This window comes from Panthera leo, chromosome D3 (genome assembly GCF_018350215.1).
Source record: "Panthera leo isolate Ple1 chromosome D3, P.leo_Ple1_pat1.1, whole genome shotgun sequence".
Classification (NCBI taxonomy): Eukaryota; Metazoa; Chordata; class Mammalia; order Carnivora; family Felidae; genus Panthera; species Panthera leo.
Window position 1 is genome coordinate 77,436,283 of NC_056690.1, and position 23,376 is coordinate 77,459,658.

Consider the following 23,376-nt stretch of genomic DNA (forward strand, 5'->3'; position numbering starts at 1 on the left):
CTGTGCTGACGTTCTGGTCTTCTTTCTCAAATCACTGAATTTTCTTAATTAAACTTTTTTTTTTTTTTAAACTTTTTTTAACATCAGAGAGAGGGGGAGACACAGAATCTGAAGCAGGCTCCAGGCTCCCGGCTGTCAGCACAGAGCCCAGCGCGGGGCCTGAACTCGCAAGCTGTGAGATTATGACCTGAGCTGAAGTCAGATGCTTAACTGACTGAGCCACCCAGGCGCCCCAGACCTTTTCTTTTTAAGTTGATTTGTTTATTTTGACAGAGGGAGAAAGGGAGAGAGAGAGAGAGAGAACGAACCAGCAGGAGAGGGGTGGAGAGAGAGGGGGACAGAGGATCCAAAGCAGGCTCTGTGCTGATAGCAGAGAGCCTGATGTGGGGCTCAGACTCATGCTCCGTGAGATCGTGACCTGAGAGGAAGTTGAACGCTTAACCAACTGAGCCACCCAGGCCCCATAAAGTTAAACTTTTTATTTTGGGATGATTTTAGATTCATGTAAAACAATACGGAGATCCTGTGTATCCCTTATTGACTCTCCCCCAGTAGTACTCTGCAAAACTGTAGAACAGGATATAGACATCACTGCAGTGAATCTATAGAATATTTCCATAACCACTGGGAACTTTCAAACTGCGTTTTTAGAGCCACCCCTACCTGCTGCTTAACCCCCAGCAACCACTAATCTCTTCTCCATCTTTACAGGTGTTGTTATTTCAGGAATGCTTTATAAATGAAGCCACACCATATGTAACCTTTGGGGACCGGCTCCTTCCCTGGAGATGCATCCAGGTTCTAGCGTGGACGAGTAGTTTGTTCTTTCAAACCACTGAGTAGTAGTCCATCCAAGGTTGTACCGCAGGGTGTATACCTTTCAGTGTTCTCAGGATGTCTGCATTATTTCCAGTGTGGGGTGAATTTTGAATACAGCTGCTATAAACACTTGTACACAGGTTTTTGTGTGGACCTAAGTTTGAGTTTGCTGGGATAAAAGCCCAGGTAGACAATTGGTGGGTCGTATGCTGGTTGCACATTTATGTTTTTAAGAAACTCTTCCAGAATGGCTGAACCGTTTCTTATTCCTCGGACAGTGCATGAGTGGTCCGGTTTCTCTGCATCCTCATCAGCTTTAAAAAAATTTTTTTTTAATGTTTATTTATTTATTTATTTATTTATTTACGAGTAAGAGAGAGAGCACGAGCCAGGGAGGGGCAGAGAGAGAGGGAGACACAGAACCCGAAGCAGGCTCCAGGCTCCGAGCCATCAGCACAGAGCCTGATGCGGGGCTCAAACTCACGGACCGTGAGATCATGACCTGAGCCAAAGTCGGACGCTTAACCGACTGAGCCACCCAGGTGCTCCTAGAACATAGTTTTCATGTGTTTATGTGCCCTCTGTATATCCTTTTTGGTGAAATGTCACTTTTGCCTATTTTCTAATTAGGTTGAGTGCGTGTGTTTTAACTGTTGAGTTTTAAGACTTCTTGTTGTATTTTAGATACTAGTCTTTTGTTGGGTATGTGGTTGCAAGTCTTTCCTCCCAGTTGTGGCTTGTCTTTCCATCTTTTAAGAAGGTTTTACAGAAGTACAGTTGAGCCTTTGCATCTTTAAGCAGATCTTCAGCAGAGCAGAAGGTTTCAGCTTTGAGGGCATCCAGCGCAGTTTTCCCTCTTAGAGCTTGTGCTTTCGGCGTTGAGTCTGTTGTTTGTCTAGATTCTGAAAAATTTTTTCCCGTGTTTTTTCCCTGAATGTTGTATGGTTTTAGGTTTCACGTTTAAGACCACGATCCACTTGGGTTAGTTTTTTTGTTTTTGTTTTTTTTTCACTTGGGTTAGTTTTTGTATAAGGTATGAGACTTACACTGAGTTTTCTGCTGCCGTCTGTTTTCCCCATGCACGTCTTCTTTCCTCTAATACTGTTTGTCCAGAAGGCTGTCTTTCCTCTGTTCAGTTGCCTTGGCATCTTCGTCAGATATCAGTTGAGCATTTTTTTTTTAAAGTAAGCTCTATACTTACAGCGTGGGGCTCGAACTCCCACCCCCAAGATCAAGAGTTGTGCACTCTACCGACTGAGCCAGCCAGGCGTGCCTCAGTTGGGCATGTTTGTGTGTGGTTATTTCTGGGTTCTGTGTTCTGTTCCGTTGATTAACATGTCTGTCCCTCCACCAGCACCGCAGTCTTGATTGTGGTGACTGTAAAGTGTCTTGAAATCCAGTCTTCGTCTTGAAACACAGATATCTCCAGTTTTTATTCTTTTTTTTCCCTCAAAATAGTTTTTTTTTTAAATAGAAGGATAGTTGACACTCACACTTTTTTAGCTATTCTAGTTCTGTCTTGCCATATAAATTTTATTTTATTCTATTTATTTATTTATTTATTTTATTTTTATTTTTTTAATATATGAAATTTATTGTCAAATTGGTTTCCATACAACACCCAGTGCTCATCCCAAAAGGTGTCCTCCTCAATACCCATCCCCCACCCCCCATCAACCCTCAGTTTGTTCTCAGTTTTTAACAGTCTCTTATGCTTTGGCTCTCTCCCACTCTAACCTCTTTTTTTTTTTTTTTCCTTCCCCTCCCCCGTGGGTTTCTGTTAAGTTTCTCAGGATCCACATAAGAGTGAAACCAGCCATATAAATTTTAGAATAGCCGTGTCCATATCCATAAAAAATCTTGTTGGGATTTTGATAGGAATTACATTAAACCTGTATATCAGTTTGGGGAGAATTGATATCTTTATTGTGTTGAGTCTTATATTTCATGAATACAGAATGTCTCTCCATTTATTTTTAGATCTTTGATTTCTGTTATCATTTTGTGGTTTTCGTCATACATGTCCTCTGAGTGTCGTTTTGCTCTCTCTTTTCCTTCTTAACAATTGTAAATGGTATTGTACTTTTCAGCATTCACATGTTCATTGCCGATATATTGAAATGCAGTTAACTTTTCTGTATTTGTCATGTACCTCATGACTTCGTTGAACTCATTTATTGGAGTCCGTGTTTTGGGTGACTTTTCAGGTATTGAACCAGCCTTGCATCCCTGGAATGAATTCCCCTTGGTCAGGCTATGTAATTCTTTTTATATATTGTGAATTTTATCAGCTGATATCTTGTGTTAGAGTTTTACGTGTGAATTCATGTAGTTTTTTTTTTTTAACTTTCTTTGGTTGGTTTTGGACAGGTTAATATTAGCTTTAAATAATGCACTGACAGGAATTCTTTTCTATTTCCTAGAAGAGACTGTACAGTTAGTATTCATTTAAAAAAATATATATGTATGTGTGTGTGTATTTGGTAGAATTCTTCAGTGAAACCATCTGGGCCTGGAGTTTTTTGTTTTGTTTTTTTTTTTTTTTTTTAAACCATCTGGGCTGGTAGGGGTGGAAGCCCCACTTCCCTCCTGGCTCTCTCTGCCACCATCTGGGCAAGGGTGTGGGGACAACACCCAGCTGTGAAAGGGTGGAGGTCTGGGCTGTACCTGCACTTGGCATGGTGGGTGTGGGGCCACAGTGTTTCCTGCGGTACGTGGCTGGAGTAGAGCAGTAACTGTCTAAAAGTTTTCTGTGTTCCCTTTCCTGCTGCTTTGGCCAGAAATAGTGGGCTTTTGTTGGGGACTTTCTTTTTTGTCTCTACCTATTGGTGTTTCCGAGTTGCCGCTTTCTTCAGCTTCAAACTGGGGATACCCGAGGCAAAAAGAAACCCAGAGAACTCCCCACCGTGTCATTGCTAGGGTCCTGAGATCCCTAGCCAGCCTGCCAGAGGCCTCTTAGAGTCTTTTCGTGTTTGTTTCGTAGATGATGTCCAGGAGTTGTGCTTGGTGGAAGGAACAGGGAAAGGTACTTGTGTTCACTCTGAAAACACCCTGTGCGGCTGCTCTGTCTTCAAGGACAGATTCCGTCGTTAGGCTCAGCCTGAGGCTTCCAGCCTATGATTCTCGGTTGAGTTTTGGAACTAGGTGTCCTGGGAGGACAGCAACCCATTTGACCCCCCGGGCTTTCTCTCCGAAGTCTTTGCATCTCAGGCATCTCCCCTGCCCAGAGCGCATATCCTCGTCCTTAGCCGACCTGCGAGAGCCGTTAGGAATGAGGTGGTGACTCTCTCGTCTTTTCTGTCTGTCGTCTGGGGAGCCCCGCCTCTGAAGACCCCAGCCTTGCTCCTGGGAACAGCCTTTTTCTTGGCTGCGTGCAGCCACCATCACCCGTTCATCTCTCCGTTTCTCCCCACTTAGATGTTGACCCCTGTTGCTGTTTGAACGGGTCGTCCCGGAAGCAAAAGGTCTTTCTGTTAACCCAGCCGTGGCTGCACGCGCCGGATGTCCTCCCAGCGCCTTCCCGCACGTGCGTGTTTAGCCTTGGAAACCTTTAAGAGAATGCATCGAGGTGAAGTAAGGTTTCGGTGGCCTTTGCTGAATTCTGCCCTCCCAACTACTCCCTTCCCACGGATGTTCTGCGGTCAGCCTGTACAAAAGTACTGATTGCCCCCGAGAATCGAGAGTGCCACTTTATTATGAACCGGCCCCATGCCCAGCACACCCGCTGGTGCAGGTCTCTGCTAAGAGCTGGGTTGGAAGGTATGGTTGAGCCCGAGGCCCACGGCCCCACATTCCCCAAGGCAGAACCCAAGTCACAGAATCCCGTCACACTCTGACGCGTGACGGCAGGGGGACCCCAGGCACGCTTGGCCCGGCTTGCCCTGCCCGTGTCTGCCCGTCACCCAGAAGAGCAAGCAGCTTAAGGAGAGGGTAGGTTGGCAGAGAACCTTGGGTGGATCCTTTCCTCGCCCCACCACGTGCAACCCAGCAGTGCAATGAAAATGGAGCCCCGTGTGCCCTTGACTTGTAACACCAGTGAATCTGGCCTGGTTGGAGGTTTTTATTCCCACCTGTGTGATGATAAGAATCCCTACTTTGGGGGAGTAGGCAGAGGGGTGGAGCAGCTTCCCTGTTCTCCGTGAAGTATTTAAGAACCGACAGCTGTAGTTTTAATAATTGATACTCAAATGTATTGGAATGTCACTGCTTCACCTCCCCGTGAAGCCGCGACCGAATTGAGCCAAGTGCAGACTGGAAGTGCTTACCGTAGTAACCTCTTAATCGGTAGAATTGACACGAGCATTAGCATCCGAGAATGTTACAGGTCCCGTGGTCAACCCTTCTGTTTTACAGTTGGGGAAACAAATGCCCAGTGAGTGGCAGGAGGGGCACTCAAGGCGAGATTGCGTTCTAGCTGGCTCATCGTTCTTTCCGCTTTGTCACACTGATAACCGAAGGTACAGAAGCGTTTTACGGTGGCAGAGACCATAAGAATTATATGAGAACGGATTCTTGGCTTCTAGCCAGGCCAGCAGATAGAGGTGACTTTTGTGCGGTGACCTGCATTTGCAAGGGCTTGCCGATTCAGTTTAGTTTCTGGGCATCATTAGCACAACACACCGAGTATATTAAATTTTCTTGAGCAGCCCCGGCCAGCCCTCGTTCCTAGACATGCTGTGCTTCAGGCAGCCACTTCTGGAAACCGTGGAGCCCACCTCAGTGCCCTCGCCCGCCCAACACATTACTCGCTGTAGACTCCTGACTCTTGCTTGGTCCTGTTCTCCTAAGCGCTTAATTTCACTTCCGGCCGGCCTAGTCCTGTCCCAGTTTGCATTTTAGCGTGATCAACCCTTTCTCCCGTGATTATTCTCTCAGTAGGTTGCATGTGCTGACCCTCTGGCTTTCTGTAAACTTTCTCATTTAACTGTCAGCTCTTACTAGGAGGTTGTAGTGTAGCAGAATGATGTGAGGACAAAACCACCACAACCCACTGGCTTTGGAAACAAAAGTATATGTATAGTCATTCCTGCTAGAGATCTTTCATGTCCTTGCCAGGTTAAGGGAGATGGCGAATGAAACGCCTTGTCCGTATTCTCATCGTGAAACTAGATGAAAGTGAAAGCCAGAAAACCAACTGGAGTACTTTGTTGTTACTGGTATTATTTTGGGGCGGGGTGGGGGGGTAATTCTGCTGTAGGCCGAAGGCTACAAAACTGTCCGCGAGGCAGGAACCGTTTGTGCAGCACGGGGGCTGTTAAATCGGCGGTGTTTTGAACTTCAGGCCCACTGTTGCAGGCAGCTGCCGGCTTTGGTCTGTTTGAAACGTAAGCACAAGACACGGTGTATTTACTCCTGTTTCTCCAGCTTTTCTCATCTTTCCCAGGGTGTTTTTCCTGCTTAGAACGTGAATCGAAACACACAGAATTGTTTTCCTCGTTACTCAGACGACTCCTTGTGGGTGCGAGGAGGACGCTAAGCCCGGGCACACCTGAGTCCTCAGTAGGGCCGGGACGCGCCCCGGCCCCCTCCTCCCAGGTGCCAGCCCCCAGTGGCAGTGCCCAGATGGGGCAGAGAGGGCACAGGACAAGTAATCGTCACGTATGGAGTGTGATTCCTGTTCAGCTTTATCTTCCTATAGCCTGCTCGTGTTACTTGACCATTGAAAGGTCATATCTTTAAAAAGTAGCAGTTCTCTGAGCAAATGAGTCTGCCCCAGAGACTGTGGACAGTTAGCTGTTTAGTAACTCAGTACTGAAAATACTCCTTTTTCAGATGATGGAAGTAAAACGTCAGAAGACACATGAAACCATTTAAGTGCATTTCATTACGGTTGACCCTTGAACAACGTGGGGGGTTAGGGACATGGACCCTCCACATGGTCAAAAATCCACGTATAACTCTTGGTGCCCCCTAAACTTAACTACTGATAGATAGCCCGTGGTTGACTGGAAGCCTGGCCGATAACGTAAAGACTTGATTTTGAGTAACACGTGTTCTGAATGTCGTATGTGTCCTTATAATAAAGCTAGAGAAAAGAAAATGTTAAAATCACAAGGAAGAGGAAATACACTGCAACACCGTACTGTAAAAACAATCTCCACGTAAGTGGACCCGTGCAGTTTAAACCACGTTGTTCAAGGGTCAGCTGTATACTTTTTTCTAATCAAGACGTAGGTATTAAACTGCTTCATCTTCTTGTAAATACCCTCAACTTGTATAGCAGAGAAGTAGAGTTTTAAGACCTATTTTAGTTCCTTTGATTAAGAAAAAGGAAGAAAAGTCATTCTTTTAGACCACAGAGAAATCCTGGCTTGCCCCCTTGCTAATATTGCCCTCAATCCAGAGAATGGGTGCCATTGCCATAAATTCAGAGCATCCCAGAAAGGCTAATGGGCTGTTCTCCTTGCTGCTGTGAAAATGCGCCACCGTCCTGGGAAGCAGGGGGTGTAATAGCGTTATCTAAAGCAGGGAGAGTGAAACAAAAAAGAAATTCCAGGGAGCCCCATTAGGTACTAGTCATGTGAGTTTAAAACTGTTGACATCAAGGAGGAGAATGTCTGCAACCAGAATACCATGCTTTTTCTCGAAGTGGAATGAAGGCAGGGAGTGGAAGCGAGAACCCAGAGACAAACACGGGAGTAAACGTAGCGTATGTGCACGAATATACATGCATCTGTGTGTGTAAACTGAAGACCAGGTCTTAATCCAGCGTGCTTCCGCGGGGACTGAATTCTCCCAGGAATTGCAAACTACGGAAGTGTTTTGATTTGGGGCAGTAGTACGTACTGGCTCCCACTTTCTCCTTGAACTTCTGTATCTAAAGTGGGGTGAGCACCCTCAGTGGGGGGAAATGGAGGGCAGGTGCCCGGAGCTAGGCAGCGGCTGGGGTGGGAGGTGGGGGGGGGGGCGTACACGGGCCGTGAGCAGCCCTCACAGAGCCCCACGGGCCCCACCGCCCCGTCCCACAGGGTGTCACGAAGGAAACGCTTCCCCGCCCCGGGAAGCGGGTACGAGCAAGGTCGGTATCGAAATGTCAGTTGTTGGTGTCTGTTGCTCTAACGCATTTTTCGTAGTCTTTGCAGTTCAAGATTTCTGTTGTAAAGAACACTCAGTGGTTCGCAAAATCTCTTCCTGAATTTGAATCGTTTCGATACTTACCTTAGGTAACCTGCTGGCAACAAAACCTTTTCACTCACCAGTATTTCCGCGACTGTTTATATAGTTATGTATGTATTATAAATATATAAGAGTGAATAATTCATTGTGAATTTTATATGTATCGTGAAGGATATGTGTTGATCTATCTTGACACGAGATCATGTGAAAGTTATTTTGAGCATTTCTGGAACGCAGACTTTGTTTCCTTTTTAGATGTTCTTTTATTTGTGTTGCTGTTTTTCCCCCTCTTATAAAAATAGCATGACCACGCTGCTTTTAGATCAAAGAGAAGCTGTGGAGAGGGTGTCCCCTCGTATCCCAACGTAATTGTCAGGCGGTTCTAATAGATGAGACCATAAGCTCTCAGGTCCGAAAATGTACACAGCTTCCCAATGATCTCCTTTACCTATTTCATAGATCATGATGAGAATTCAATGGGATGTTGTATTTAAATGTATGTAAAGTACTTAGTTCACCACTCGGCCTCTAGTGGAATGGGGTCTATATCTAAGGAGCCCGTGGAAAAGCAGATGATGTAATTCACTGCCTGGGATTAATGACCGCGTGGCGAAAGCAAATAGAAGACTTGAGTTCAAAGAAACCAGTGATTACCTGTGATAATGTAGACGGCACCAGGATCTTCTAATGCATGAAGCTGTGAATTGGTTTCCCTTGTTGTGGCTTGTTTTCACCTTTGCTCTATGTGTTATTAGAAAAGGAACACTATTTTTAAATGACGCTAACCTCCTCAAAGCTGCCTGTAATGTTCTTACTTTGTGATCATAATAAACATTTTGTGGGATAAAGTTTGTATTTTAGTCCTTTCAGGAGGAGACCCAGACAGAATGTTCAAGTGAGTTTTCTGGTTTTCCGTAGTTTCAATCGCTCAGAAGTGTAAACCTTAATTTTGGGGGGCTTGAGTCAAAGGCTTGGAAGAAAAAGTCTTCTTAAAATTTTACAATGCTGTCATCAGTTTAAAAGATCATTTTGAGTCTTAGCTGGAGTCTGTATTATGAGGCTTTCTGTAACGGGCTTTAGTACCAATTGGGCATTTTGGAAGGTCGTAGATACCTGTTGCATGAATGGCTAAGTGGAATTTAAACACATTTTACCTCCCGCTATGGTAGGTTTATTTTTGGGGTGGACCCTTTATATTTACCTTAAGTTTTCTGTTTTGGGGTTTTAAAAATATGCCATATTTACCACTTACATCTAACAGGATAAAAAAACAGTGTGTTTCAGTTTTTCCTGGTTAGTTCAATATGGGGTCTTTTCCAAAGAGCATTTCTGTCTTGATGTCCTATGTGATTAGATTTTAAGCTCTATAAAGGTTCAGTTTAATGTCTAAATTTATGTCTCTGAATTTGAGTTCGCTGCTTTGAATTATAAATCCCCTAATGTCCAGCTCGTCCATTGAAAGACCGATTCAAGTGGAAAAAAGAACAACTAATTGCTATGGCCATGCTTTTGCATTTCTGTATTTTAGATTTCAGATAACAGAAGTGACGGGGGAGAAAGAGAGGAAGAAAAAAAACGGGATTCGTCTCTAATTAATTTTTTATTATTCTGGAGAAAGTTTTTATGAGTTGTGGGAACTGGCTACTGTGGAGATAGATAGATGCCTGTCAACGTGTAATTACACATTAAAGTTGATTTGCTACGGTAATTTGCAAGAATATCTCCTCTAATACCCCTTCTCTGCACTAAATAAACGAAATGCAAACGTAACAAAATTGGAAGTCTCCCCGAAGCTGCCGTTCTCTTAACCTCACGCTTTGGGATGACCCTGACCGTGCAGCACAGTATCGTTTTGATTGCACGGGATAAGGGCCGTTACGTTGAAGGTTTTAACTTCTCAGTTTGCGGTTTCCTGGGACTTGGAATCCGTGATAGCAGCGTTTGAAGCGAGCCACGTGCAGTTGTTGTGGGGTGTAACCGAGCTGCTTTGCCTATTAGCAAATACTTCGTAGGACCAACCCTGTCTCCCCCTTTGGTTTATCTAGAAGACTTGCACTGTCTGCCAGATGCTGCTTCCTAACCAGTGCAGTTATGCATCACACCAGAGAATCCATCAGCACAAATCTCCCTACACCTGCCCCGAGTGCGGGGCCATCTGCAGGTCGGTGCACTTCCAGAGCCACGTCACCAAGAACTGTCTGCACTACACGCGGAGAGTTGGTTTTCGGTCAGTATATCGTTTGCTTCCGTGCAAGTAAAGCCTGTTCACCTGTAACCGCACAGCGTTGCGAATGGTCTGTGCGCACGGTTTTCGGGGTCACACAGTGATACCTCAATTAACAGATCCCCTGGGAGCCTAGTTTGTTGGTGGTCGAGTTGATCCTTTCGAATCCTTGCGGTACGGGCCCTCCGGTCCCCACAAAGCTGAGGGTAAACGGAGCCTGTCCTGCCAGCCCAAACCGTGCATGGGGCCAGGTTCGGCTTCGATGACCTGTTCGGGCTTTTTCTTCCTGCACCCTTTCCGGCATCCCTCTGTGGTCACGCTCTGTGCATTTTAACCCCTGTAAGGGTACCATGCACTCCTCTGCCTCTCAACACATCTCCTCTGATCAGAACACAAAGGGTGCACGGTCCCTTGCTTGTATTTCACCATGTCCTAGGATTGGGTGTTTGTCCTTCCCTCACTTTGCTCTTTGTGGAAGAACCTTCCACCCCAGGCCCCAGACAACCTCCCTCTATCCCTTTTTCCCCATTCCCCAAGTCCGGGCCGTTTCCCTCGTCTGTGTACATCTTAGCCATGGCCCTTTTCACCGCCCCCCCGAGACTCTCAGATTCGTCTTTTACAACGTCTGGCAAATCTCATGTTCATTTGGCTGGTATTGAGTGACGATGAGCTTGAACTTTATCTTCCACTCCGTGACCTTCCGAAACACATTCCTGTGCCTTTTATATTTCGACCCAACAAAGGTCAGCCCAGAGAACAGGTTACTGATACACAGTGTCTTTGTTAATAGAGGTATTACTGTGTGTTAAGCGTTTGGTTGCCTGTCACTTTAACGTTAGACTGTTAATACACGGTGGTATCTTTTAGTTATAATGCAGTTATGATATTTTATAAAAATGAAGTCTAGTCGGTGTAATTTGATGGCTTTATTTCAGTGACACTTAGGGTACAGGGTCAGCGGTTCCTCGGTGCTCTGTGCTTTTTTCTGACGCTAACAGAGACTTTGTGCCCATTTTTACCTCCTGCCTCCAGACCTGTGAAGCACACCTGCCTGATGCATTGGGATCTACCCTAGTAGGAAGCGTTTGGTTTGGAAATTACGGAACTAGAGTTTTTTGGTTTTTTGGTTTTTTTGTTTTTTTTGGTGCCAGTTTCGCCACGAATTTTATGGCAATTCATGTATTCTCCCTATGCCATGGTGCCTCTGTCTATAACCTCAGTGTGCTGTCCGAGGTCCATCTCCGATGGGGTGTGACCGAGCAGAACAGGATAATCCGAATGCGTGCTTTCGGTGCCTGGGAGGAAAGTCACACATCGCAGGTGCCCTTGATGCCACAGAACCCACACGCAGAGATGCTTTGGTTCTCACCCCGTGGTTTGAAACGATTATCGCTGGGTTCTTTGTTTAGCAACGGAAAGCAGTTCTGCCACATCATCTCTGTGCTAGTCTCTCAAAAAGATGCCAGACTTTTTCTCAAATGTTTATTTTTCCAGTAGAACGAAAGTAAACTTGGGCTGGAATGAATAGAGGAAGTAGGACTTCTGCACTTTTCGCTATTCCTGGTGTCTTTCCTAAATTAAAACAAGCCGTGCAGTCAGGCCAAAAGTCATCAGCTCAGTTGGAAAAACCCATCCCTTGCGTCCCCCCCCCGCCACCCCATTCACAGAGTTACTTAAATTTGGCACTTGGAATTTCTAAGACTTTTGTGTTTAAGACAGGTTTTTTTTCTTGGACATGAGGCTGTGAAGATATGAGCACGTGTGTACTCTGCTTAGTTCACGTTTACCTCTTGAGGTGGGAGAAAAAAAATTAACCTTGTTTTTTGTTTTTTGTTTTTTCCTGCTATTTCAAGTAACCGTCCAGCTTCTAATACTTGATAGGGACTTAGCAGCCCCTTGGCCTTGTTATGGCTCCCCCCTCCTTTTTGACTCTGCACTTCATCATTTTCCATTTGATTTTTCTTTGGCCAGAGAAGTTCAGCATGGCTCCCCGGCCTCCCTCGCCTCTGTGATTCAGTGTACCTTGTTATTAGGTATATTGTATCTCCCAGGTACTGAGTGGGTCACTCCCAACTCCTGGTTGATTTGGTAAAAGTCCAGTGTTTCTATGAATTTTCCTACTTCTTGATCCATTGGATCAAGGGGACCTAGAAAGGGGGTTTATAGGACTGTATACTGTAAACATTAAAAAAAATTTTTTTGTGGGGGGCACCTGGGTGGCTCAGTCGGTTAAGCGTCCGACTTCAGCTCAGGTCATGATCTCACAGTTCGTGAGTTCGAGCCCCGCAGGGGGCTCTGTGCTGACAGCTCAGAGCCTGGAGCTTGCTTCGGATTCTGTGTCTCCTCCTCTCTCTGCCCCTCCCCCGCTCATGCTCTGTCTGTCTGTCTGTCTCTCTCTCTCTCTGTCAAAAATAAATAAACATTAAAAAAGATTTTTAAAAATAAAAAAATGTATATTTTTTTTACATAAAGAGAAACTTGATTGGTACCTAGAACACAGAGGACCTCGGGTATATGAAATATTTATTTATAGGCTGGATTTTTAGTAGCATTAAGATACTGTATGAACTCTACAAATTCTGTCTTCTATTTGTTTGTCTCATTTCCATTCCCAATTGGCCTCTGTAGCCCCTGAAACTTTTCTTGCACCTGTCAGCAGGTATTCTACAACTCTTTTCTCTTCTTGCTTTGTTTTTAAATTCTCTGCTTTCTTCCCTCATGGTGATGAGGGTTTTTCCTTGGACTCCCTGATGCTTTTTGGACCATGCCTTAGCTACTTCTCCTTCAACTGTTGTCTCGATCCTTTAGCTTCCTACTTGTTTTCTTCAAGATCAAATCTTCCGGTCCAGGCGACTTGAGAGAATGTCGAGAATTTGTTTCTTTTTCCCCTTCCTGGGTCTCGACTCTTTGAACACCACCTTCCTACCCTTGATGGGAAAGTTTTTCTGTTTATGATGCTGATGTAGAGGATCCTCCTGTTACATTGGGAACCCATTTTTGTTTTATGTGATCTTCCTCTTTCGTAGGAATCCTAGGCTTCCAGGGTCGGGAAGAACTAAAAAGTGCTTGAGTTTCAACTCTTCTCATTTTACAAATGAGACATTCGCCCAGAGATCAGTAGCCTGTTCAAGACAACACAAGTTCAGTCTAACCCAAAATAATTTCAGTGTTGTTGGGTGGCTTTATTGCTGAAAGTAGTAGTTCAAGTAGATAAGATAACGGAGCTTTCTTAATTAGTCTATTATTATTTAGTATCTTTAATATATGGGTTGCCAAACATTACGCCTTAAGTCATTTAAAACGCAAATGCATTAATTACGATTTGTATGAAATGCTTGGGAAGCTTAACATGGCACCTTTTATAGAACCCACATGCTTCAAATAAGGCCAGTCCTGTGTGACTTTGGCACCCCCATGACTTCAGGAGGGAGGTTCCAAGGATGGAAGTACCTGAGACTAACGCAGAAATGATCAAGCCCTGCCCGCTGGAAGGCAGGCCCTGTCCACAGTCCTCGTTCCTGAAGCCAGCTCCCACCTTCACTTCCAGGAGCGTGTCCGCTCAGGTGCATTACAGGTTTGTCTCCACAGACCCTACCCTCAAGTAGTTTTCAGGCGTGAACAAAGGATGGTGAGGTCATCAAATGGATGTGTCCGTAAGTGTCGTTGAGAGTCCCTGCACGAGAAAGATGAGGTTGGGGGGAAACGTATCTAAGTGTCAGAGCTGGTTTCTGTGGGACTAGATGTGATCAGTTCTTGAGCTAATCCAATTATTACACACTCAAGAAGTCAGGGAGTTAACTGGAGAGGAATTCATTTAGTGATGTTGACTTGTCGGAAGTTTATAATTCGTGTTATTTCTTAGACACGTGTAAGTAAGTGTGCTTGAACTTATTTTCCAGGAGATAAACAACCTAGGTGGTTAACTTTCTCTGCCCCACAGGCTCCCTTAACCTCCAGACACATTGAGCACATCCCTGTGCACCAGGAGACAGTGGCCATGGCTTCGATGCCCGTACTGATTTATTCTCTCTGCCCCTCCGTTGATGGCACGTAGGTTGAGGCAGTGAAGATTTCTTCCATTGGAAATGCCATTGGTTAGGAACCTCAGGGCCTGGTGTGAGAACCTAGCACGTGGGAGTGTTCTCCAGGGTCACAGGTCGTAAGGTCTTGCCATGTCCGTTGGCCCCGATACAGCCCCCGTGATCCATCAGTCTTCCCAGTCCGGAGTTCGGGTATTTATTCCTGAAAAATTTAAAGATGCCCAAGAATCAGACCGTTTGAGTTTTATTTTTTCTTCTTCGCTATCTTCTTTCTTAAATCTATAAGAATAAGTTGATCTGTTATTAATAGAAAAAAACCCCAAAGCTTACGTCCCAAAAGCCATTAGAAACCTTAAAGAGGCCGTTAAACCATGCTCATTTTACCTGACTTTTACAGCGAAGGTGCACATGTGTGAGGGTCCCGTGCTGACGACCGCGTGTTTGTTTTCCTGGCAGGTGTGTCCATTGCAATGTCGTGTACTCTGACGTGGCCGCTCTGAAGTCTCACATCCAGGGCTCTCACTGTGAAGTCTTCTACAAGTGTCCTATTTGTCCCATGGCGTTTAAGTCTGCCCCAAGCACACATTCCCATGCCTACACACAGCATCCTGGCGTCAAGATAGGAGAGCCAAAGTAAGTCCTGTTGCCTTCTGACTTTTATGCCACTGCTTTACCTAGCGACTTAGAGGAAGGAGTAGTTCTGTGGAAGAAAACTCAAAGAGACGAAGACTTAGGCCACCGCGCAGATTCCGATGCTCCGCGAGGCGCCGCTCGTAGCTCATCGCTACCTAACCCGTTCAGCTCTTCCCAGGTGAAGCCTCTGTCCAGAGGAAAATGTTACCTATTATTTATGCTCTCGTCTTCAGTTTTGTTTTGTTTTGTTTTGTTTTTTTACGAAGCAGGTGACTATTTATCAATTTTTGCTCTTTGGCTTACGACGAGTTTAACAACTAACTTCTCGGGGAACTGTAAAACGCGGTCTTTCCTTTTTTACACGGTTTCTCATAGGGACACGCTTTTCATCCTAACATTCATAATACGAAGTCCGTTTAAAACACTGGTTACCGAATTTAACTTCACAGCCAGTATAAGTCCTTGATTCATAAAAATAAACTTCATTTTTGCCTTTTAATCTTGCTCCTTATTTTGTAGTTTTTGCTTTATTGAGTCTTTAAGGACGAAGCGTCTGCTTCAGCAGACGAGGGCTGCCTGCCTGCGTTACAGGCAGCTTAACAGAGAGGAGGGAACGTGGGCCTTGGACGCAGAGTCCTGCCACCCCCCCACCAGCTGTGAGATCTGGGACCATCACGGGCTCTGTTTCAACTTCCATTTTCTCCCCTGTAAAGTGAGGGTAGCGTTCCGTCCCAGAGCTTGTGTGAGGCAGAGAGGAGGTGACATTTAAGATGCGTGGCACACAGTCCCTCTGTCTGGAGCACAGAGGGGGCTCAGTAGCACTGGTCCTTTCCACATTTCCTCTTTGTCATGTACACAGCACTGGATTAGCTGCTCTTGGCCAGGCTCCTTTATTCCAGTATTATTTGTGGCAGTGTGGCATCTGATCGTGACGTGAGGCTAGATTTGCTGCCCCAGGCTATCGCTGGGTTTCACCCCATCCACAGTCCAGGAAAGCTTGGAGGGAAGATTTGGATATTCCATGTCATGTACGTCTGGCTTGCATTGTAACCTTTAGTGTGGGGGAGATATTAATGACTGGACGCTACAGGAATGCGTCTGTTTGCTAAAAGAACTACGATAAAATGGGCTTCTGTTCTAGCGGGACCTTCGCTCTGATCTCTGTGGATCCTCAAACTGCAGGTTGGGTGATCCATGTAGCCCTTGGTGTCTTGACCCTGAAGACGCACTTCAGTGAGTTCTAGTAAAACAGTCTTTGGTGTTCGTGGTAGTAAGGGCTTCTGGACACTAAAGCAGTATCTTGCCCCCAGTTAATAGGTTTTTTTTTAATTTGGTTCTTTCTTCCAATAAATCGAACTTCACTGAAATCGACAAAATACGACAAAATACGATATTGTTTGTGAAATACGACAAAACTGCCAAAGCAGTGAACTTTAACTTAACTTCATTGATTCAGGGTGACGATGGTGCTTGGCTGGAGCGCGTCCTTCCCCGCGGCTTGGCTGTGGTACCAGGTGCTGCTTCTCGGGCTCTTTCTATCTTTGTTTGTCACGACTGGACCACAGCGTGCCTTGAGATCCCTCTTGCCTGCCGCCTCTCCCAGTTCAGGCTCTTGGGAAACCTTCCTTCCTGTGGCCTGCTGGAATGCTGTCTGGCGTACGGTTGACTCAGAAGCTTCCTTTTGACATTAAATCCATCTCTGCCCTGCATCTCAGGGCAGCCCCCCCCAAATCAGTAGCCCTGACTGCGTTGGAAACTCAGGCATCGAAGTCCCTTAGCAGTATTTGGCCCGTAACAGGCAGTTATGCAAGTGACTCATCATTATGCAAGTGATGTGCATTAACTTAAAAGATCAGTATAAAAATACTCCACTCCCCCATTTCCTTTAGAGAATATGTGGAGGTCTGAAAACGCACCCATAAGGCCCTGCAGTCCCAGCACCTCAAATTGAAAAGGACAATGCGAGATTTTGTTTATTTAAAAAAAATTTTTTATGTAACGTTTATGTAGTATTTCTCATATGCCAGGTACTTGCTGTTCCCGTGTTTGTTTCTTGCTTTTCAGTGTGGGGTCACTTTAAAACCGTGAGCACCCTTTAATCTTTCCTGGGTGATTCCAGATCATTCTGAACATCCGTTTCTGGATTTCATGGCGATAGAGCTGTGTGTCTATTCTCATATATTCCTTGATGAACAGCAGGTTTTTTGCTACTTTGTGCCATCCTTTCGTTTGCCACCCTAAATGTCTGTGCCAGTGGGGAAGGGAGAACTCCAAAGTCGAGAATTACATAAGAGACAGAGTTTCGGAATAAAGCACGTGCAAAGTTGTGGTCGCCACTGGGCGGAGGGCTTTGGGGTCCGACAGAGCTGCGTTTGAACCGGGGCCCTAGGCCTTGTGCAGCATCGAGCAGATCCCATCTCTCTACGCCCATCGGTGGTTCGCCTGTGCAAGGTGTGGACACTGTCAGGTGTTGCTCAGGACGGTGCTTGGCGCTTAGTCAGTGGCAGTAAAGGAGGAGGTTTGTGGTGGTGATTTCAGAGCTGGGGACGTTTCATTCCATTTGCTGTTGCATGTGTTTCAAGGGTAGCACCCGGTTTCAAGGGGAGCAGGCTGTGGGTTGGACCTGAGCGTGGGCATTTGCTTTTAGCCTTCTAGTTCTTTTTAACCCCTTCCGCTGCCCTCCCCACTTCTCTTCGGTTCCCCGCCACCCCACCCCCTGGCCTGGTTATCCTATCCGACCGTTCCCTCAGTCCTGCCACCAGGGTGGGATTCAGTCACACTTAGAAGTTTGGCTCTCAGAGCCCATTACGACCCTGTAGGACCTCCGCCGCCAGCCCCACAGCCTGGGAATCCAGCCACGCTATGATTCTGTCTGTTCCCTCACCATGCTCTACCCACACATTTTGCCCGCCTACCTTCCCTCCCCGGCCTGGCTGTCCCCTGTGGTTTTCTTCCATTGTCAGTCGGGATCGTCATGGTCTAACTCTGTGTCAATGAGGCTCGTTTATTTGGGCTTTGTTTTTTTTTAACACGAGCACCATTTGAACATTTTTTAGTTTCTGTCCTACGGAAAAGCTGGAAGGACTCTATAGAGACACTGACGTCCCTCCCCCTCCCCCACATTCCCTAATTGTCAGCATTCACGACGTTTAATGTTACTCCACTGTCTCGTTCTCCCCGAGTCTCTTTTTCTCGTGTTCAGGAATAACGGGCAGCATGACATAAATATCGGTGTTCTGCCTCTCCTCCCAAAAAGGACAGCCAGGGATGTCCCCACCATTTAGCCGTCCCAATCAGAAATCGGTGTTGGGCGCATTCCTGCCCGGTGCTTAGACCCCATTACAATTTCTCTAATAAATGAGAAAATATCTTTTTTTTTTGGTTTGGTTCAGGTTCAAAATCCTATCCAGAAGCTTGTTCTGCATTTAACGGTCCTGTCTCGTTCTTCCCTCTGGAACAGTTGCTTGCTCTTTCCCTGCCTCTCCTGTCTTTGGTCATCCAAAAGAGGACACTGGCCTTTCGTTCTTGGGATGATCCCCATCCGTCACGGCCTTCTTGTAGCTGGACTCAGGACACGTCCTCCTGGCAGGAAACTCCTCATTATGTTATATCAGAGACACATGCTGCCTGTCTGTGCTTCCCGTGGAAGTTCTGACTTCATCATCTGGCCAAGTGGGTGTCCGCCAGATCTCTCCTCTAGAAAGCCATCACCTCCCCCTTCATACGAGTTAGCAGTTTGTGGGGCGGTGTCCCGGTATTCTACCGGCAAACTGTTCCCCAGAAAAATGCCTAGGTAAATAGTTGATCTCCTCTCTTATACTTTCCTTTGCTATGAGGTAGGAAGCATAAAAATCAAAGCAAACAAAAACCCCTCCCCAAAGGAATGTGGCACGAATAGAAGGAACCATGCCGTTTTTCATGAAATAGTTATTTCTGAAAATGTAAGAATAGAATCCTGAGGAAACCTCTCTTAGCCTAGCTAGTAAGTTTTCATTCTCTTCCTGAGGCTGTTCTTTTCTTCTTACTGCTCTATGCTAATAACAGAAAAACTGAGAAGTACAGACCAGGAAAACAGTAAGAAAACCTGTAATACCATCCCGCAGAGGTGACAGTTCTATAACCTTCTGCTTCTTTTCTATGCCCTTAGAAGGATGTGGTCATATCGTACATATTGCCTTGTTACGTATTGTGTTCGTTTTCACGAAAGTCCAGTCATTGGTATACGTCCATAGCATACTTCTTAAAAAATCACATAGTTGCTCTGACTTTAGTACTTAATATTACCGGATGTTGGGGCTACTTTCAATTCTAAGCGATTTTAAATAGTGAGGAAATGAACATCCTTGTCACTTGGTCAATTTAATGATGACAACATCACTTGTGTGCCTCCTTCGAGTGCGTGGCGAGGTCACGAAGTCCTAAAAACAAACAGACAAACAAGAACATCCCTCCCCTCCCCAGTCACATGTGCTCGTGATCTGCGCTAAATTACTAATATGTCGAGACCTTGGAAAACCCGTGCCGCTCAATCCAATTAAACTTATAAATTTTATGTGGAAAAAGGGGGAAAAAAGTTAAATCTGTAATGTTTTGATAGAACCACGAAGCGAGAAGTGCTTTCTTGAGAAGACCCTGAGAGGAAAGACATGGGGTTTCCAGAGGCATGCCTTTCTTTGCTTTGCTGTAGAAATAGCAAACAGAAGCACAATGTGGCTTTTTTCCTCTCTGACTTGTCCCTTCCGTCAGTGTTTCTCTGCCATTTTCCTCAGCTCCGAGGATTCTTTGTTCTTCTCGCCATTCTCCTTCCAAGGCAGTACAGGGGTCCCTGGGGCCTCCCCTGAGGACCAGGGAGACCTGGAACAGTCACTGAAGAAAGGTGACCCATCCTGGACATATAGGTTCATGAACCACCAGAAGAGCCCCTGGAGGCAGAGGTTTGGTAGCGGGGGAGTCTAGTACTTTCCCTCCTGCCTGAGCTTCAGTAGAGGGGATTATGTTCAGAAGGTTCGGGTATAACGAATTAGTTTTTAAGGAGGTTGCTTGGCAGTAAGGTACAGAAATGGTTCGTAGTAGACCGTGTTCTAAACCATTTTAAACACAGCAGACATTCAAGTGTTGAAGCAACTGTGGTATGGATTTTCTTTTCTGTTTCTTTCCTTTCTTTCTTTTTTTTTTTTTTTGGTGTATAATTGTTTACTGTCATAGGGCTTTCCTTATGAAGAACACGTAGAGAAATACTGCGATTTCAGTGTAAAATTGTTACGAACTCGAAAAGAAAACTTGGGGCAAGTAACAGCTTATGCAAGCATCAGAGCTGAACAGCCCGACTTAAGTTCATTAACAAAATTCTTTATCAAGTTAGGGGACCACCATCCAGCTGTGTTCCTGGTCCTATCTTAAAGAATACTTGAAAAAAAAAAAAATCAAGGGTTCTTTTGCTCTGTGTTAAAATAACGAACAAGCGAAGATCTTGTAAAAAACAAAACAAAACAAGTGTCAGATGTAGATGTGTAAGTAACAGAATGGTCATTAATTTAGACTTCACTGCAAAGGCGGTTGAATGCACCTTTACTCAAGCTGTGAAGATTGGTCTGCGCTTGAGTGATGCCAGTTGCCTTCAGAAGTTTGTTTCAAAGCTAAACTGTTTTTGTTCTTTTTACCGTGTTTACGTGTTCTCGCTGCCTCTGCCCCCTTGAGATATAAAGTAACAGTTCCCTCGGCTTCGGAGTTGAGGGCTGACTGACCTGTCCACACACTTCTTCTGTTTTAGAATAATTTATAAGTGTTCCATGTGCGACACTGTGTTTACCCTGCAAACCCTGCTGTATCGCCACTTTGACCAACACATCGAAAACCAGAAGGTGTCTGTTTTCAAGTGTCCCGACTGTTCCCTTTTATATGCACAGAAGCAACTCATGATGGACCATATCAAGGTGTGTGCGCATCTCTCGTGTCCGTTAAGTGAATCGCAGACCCACATTCATTGATCACGAGTCAAGGCTGAGCTGTAGATGCCGAGGAAGCTGCATGCTGTTGAGGGAAGGGAAGGGTACTGATGTTGGTACTGAGCAGTTTACAGAATGCGGCCGCCAGACGTTCGCTTGACTGACGCCGCTTACTCCTGAGTCCTGATCTGGGTCACCATGAAAGATCAACGCAGAGTAACAGATGAATGCCCTGGGATTCTAAAAGAAAAATAAAGTATTAGGGTTCTTTTTTTTTTTGTCCTACATGTGAAAACGATGACGATGCAGTTTACTTTTCTTTGAGAAGTCCGTCTTGTACAGGCTTTAGAAATAGACAAGGACTCTGGCGAATTGTGTTAATTCGTTACAGATACCGGTGTATTTAGGAAAACGAGGGTCTTCCCTTGAGATTATTTAAGCAGTTAAATTTGCATTATAATGGATGCCCCTGGTCCTTTTAGTCTTTTTTTTTTTTTCTTTCTATCAAGGTTGCATGTAAATTGATAGTGAAATGTGCTGGGTACAGCCCAGTGTCTGGTACCTGGTGAGTGTTCAGTTAATGAAATAAATGTCCAGTTTGGATAACCCACCCCCAACACCCAAAAGGGGCGCCTAAATCTCTTCACAGCCTTTTAAGCTCATGATGGACAGAGCTTGAGTCCTAGTCTCTTAACTGCCCACTGTGATGGGGTAAGCAGTTTTATTCCCATGTGATTAGGAGATAATATCCAGCAGCCCTCAGAGCTTAAAGGGACTTGACTCTTTAAAAAGAGAAAATAACAGGCCCAGCATCATTAACTCCATCTCTCTTTCTCTTAGTTCTTCTCTTTTTTAATACATTATACGAGAAAGGTCAGTTTCAAGAGCAGATGAGGGTCTCTGAATTAGTCTAGTCTCATGGTAGTTAAATGAATGGACCGTTAATCCTTGAAATTTCCCGTGTTGAGCCTATGTGCGCTCACATAGTGTAACTGCCTACTGCAACGAACCTAACGTCTCAGAGGGTCTGCTGGTTGGCAGCCGGGAGAAGGGGGTGGCACTGGGGCATTACTAGGGTGAATCAATGCATGGGAGATAGGTTTCCTGATCATCACTTGAAGTGCAGTAAAATCCTCTTCAGTTACTTCAAAGGTTTTCACTAAAATTACAAAACTGTCTTGACAACAAATATTTATTTAGTGAATGACCAGGAAAAAAAAACCCACAACATCTGGAAAGTGGGGTCATCGACTTTGCGGTTAGGGTCTTCCTTGTGTTAATAGTGAATTTGGAGGAATACAAGGTTCCAAGAAATAGAGACTGAAGAGGAGTGGCAAATCCCATGGCCACAAGGACGAAAGAATTGTTTTTATTCACCTGAACCTTTATAAGACTACATGATACGAAAACAGTGGGAATGCTCACTTATGTTCTCATTTCAAGTATGTTCCATACATTTAAAATACCCTGCCTTTCTTTATGTGTTTGGGGATGGGTGAGAATAAAGGTAAAGTTTTAGGGGCCCCCTATTTTTGTGTTTTATTTTTAAGATCTACACCAGTTTGTGTGACTTTATTTATATCACTAGCTGTGCTGTTCAGTTTTTCACAAGGAAAGAATTAAGAGAAAGGAGAGGAACAGTGTTTCCCCACATACATGTTCATGTAAAGGTAGATCTTTATTTGCCTAATTTAATCCAACTCGTATCATTTCTTTTTTTTTTTTTATTTTTTTAAAAATTTTTATTTTTGAGAGAGAGAGACAGAGAGACAGAGTGCCAGCAAGGGAGAAACAGAGGTGGCGGGGGAGGGAAGGCGACACAGAACTTGAAGCAGGCTCCAGGCTCTAAGCTGTCAGCACAGAGCCCGATGTGGGGCTTGAACTCATGAACCGCAAGATCATGACCTGAGCCAGAGTTGGACGCGCAATCGACTGAGCCACCCAGGCACCCCCAATTCGTATCATTTCTTCTGCCAAAGCATAGATTTATTCACTGCATAGGATCCCATGCGTAGACATGTTGGCATTTACATTTAAAGCAAATTCTAAGTTACAATCATTCAAGGTATTTGTGGTTACAGGACCTAAGGAAAGGTCAGTTCTAAGAATTAAGTTGTATTTCTTTTATTAAAAAAAGATACTTGTTTTTACCAAACAATGTTATTTTTACTTGTGACGTGAAAATGAAATGAGCGAATTAGAAATTTCCATTTTAGCACACATTTCATTGCACAGCCGAATTTTTGGCTGCTTTTCTGTAATTTCTGTAGCCCTGCAAGGTCAGCTTACAGAAGAATGTTTTGTTTATTTTATTTTATTTTATTTTATTTTTTGTTTATTTTTTTTCAGAAGAATATTTTAATACATCACCCTCTCCTCAACTTTCATTTGTCAAAAATGTATTTGCCTAGAAATGTATGAAAAATTTGCTAGAAAATTTTGAGGTTTGCTTTCTTTGGGGTTTAAATGGTTAAAAATGAAAAACCTGGCTTCTGTTTTGAAAAAGGCCAATGCACAGCCTTTTGGCCACCAAGAGATCACGTCTCGCCCCAGATTTTCTCTTGCCAAAGGACATCAGATATTCCTCCCAGGCCCTTTT

General features: G+C 44.8%; 1 protein-coding gene across 1 annotated transcript in view; it reads left to right on the forward strand.

The window, feature by feature from the left end:
* The window catches only part of ZNF532 (zinc finger protein 532), a 109,939-nt gene that overhangs the window by 54,696 nt on the left and 31,867 nt on the right, over window positions 1-23,376 (forward strand). The window contains 3 exon segments of the mRNA XM_042910029.1: window positions 9,981-10,162; window positions 14,656-14,832; window positions 20,603-20,765. Of these exon segments, the coding sequence (XP_042765963.1) occupies window positions 9,981-10,162; window positions 14,656-14,832; window positions 20,603-20,765 (522 nt within the window).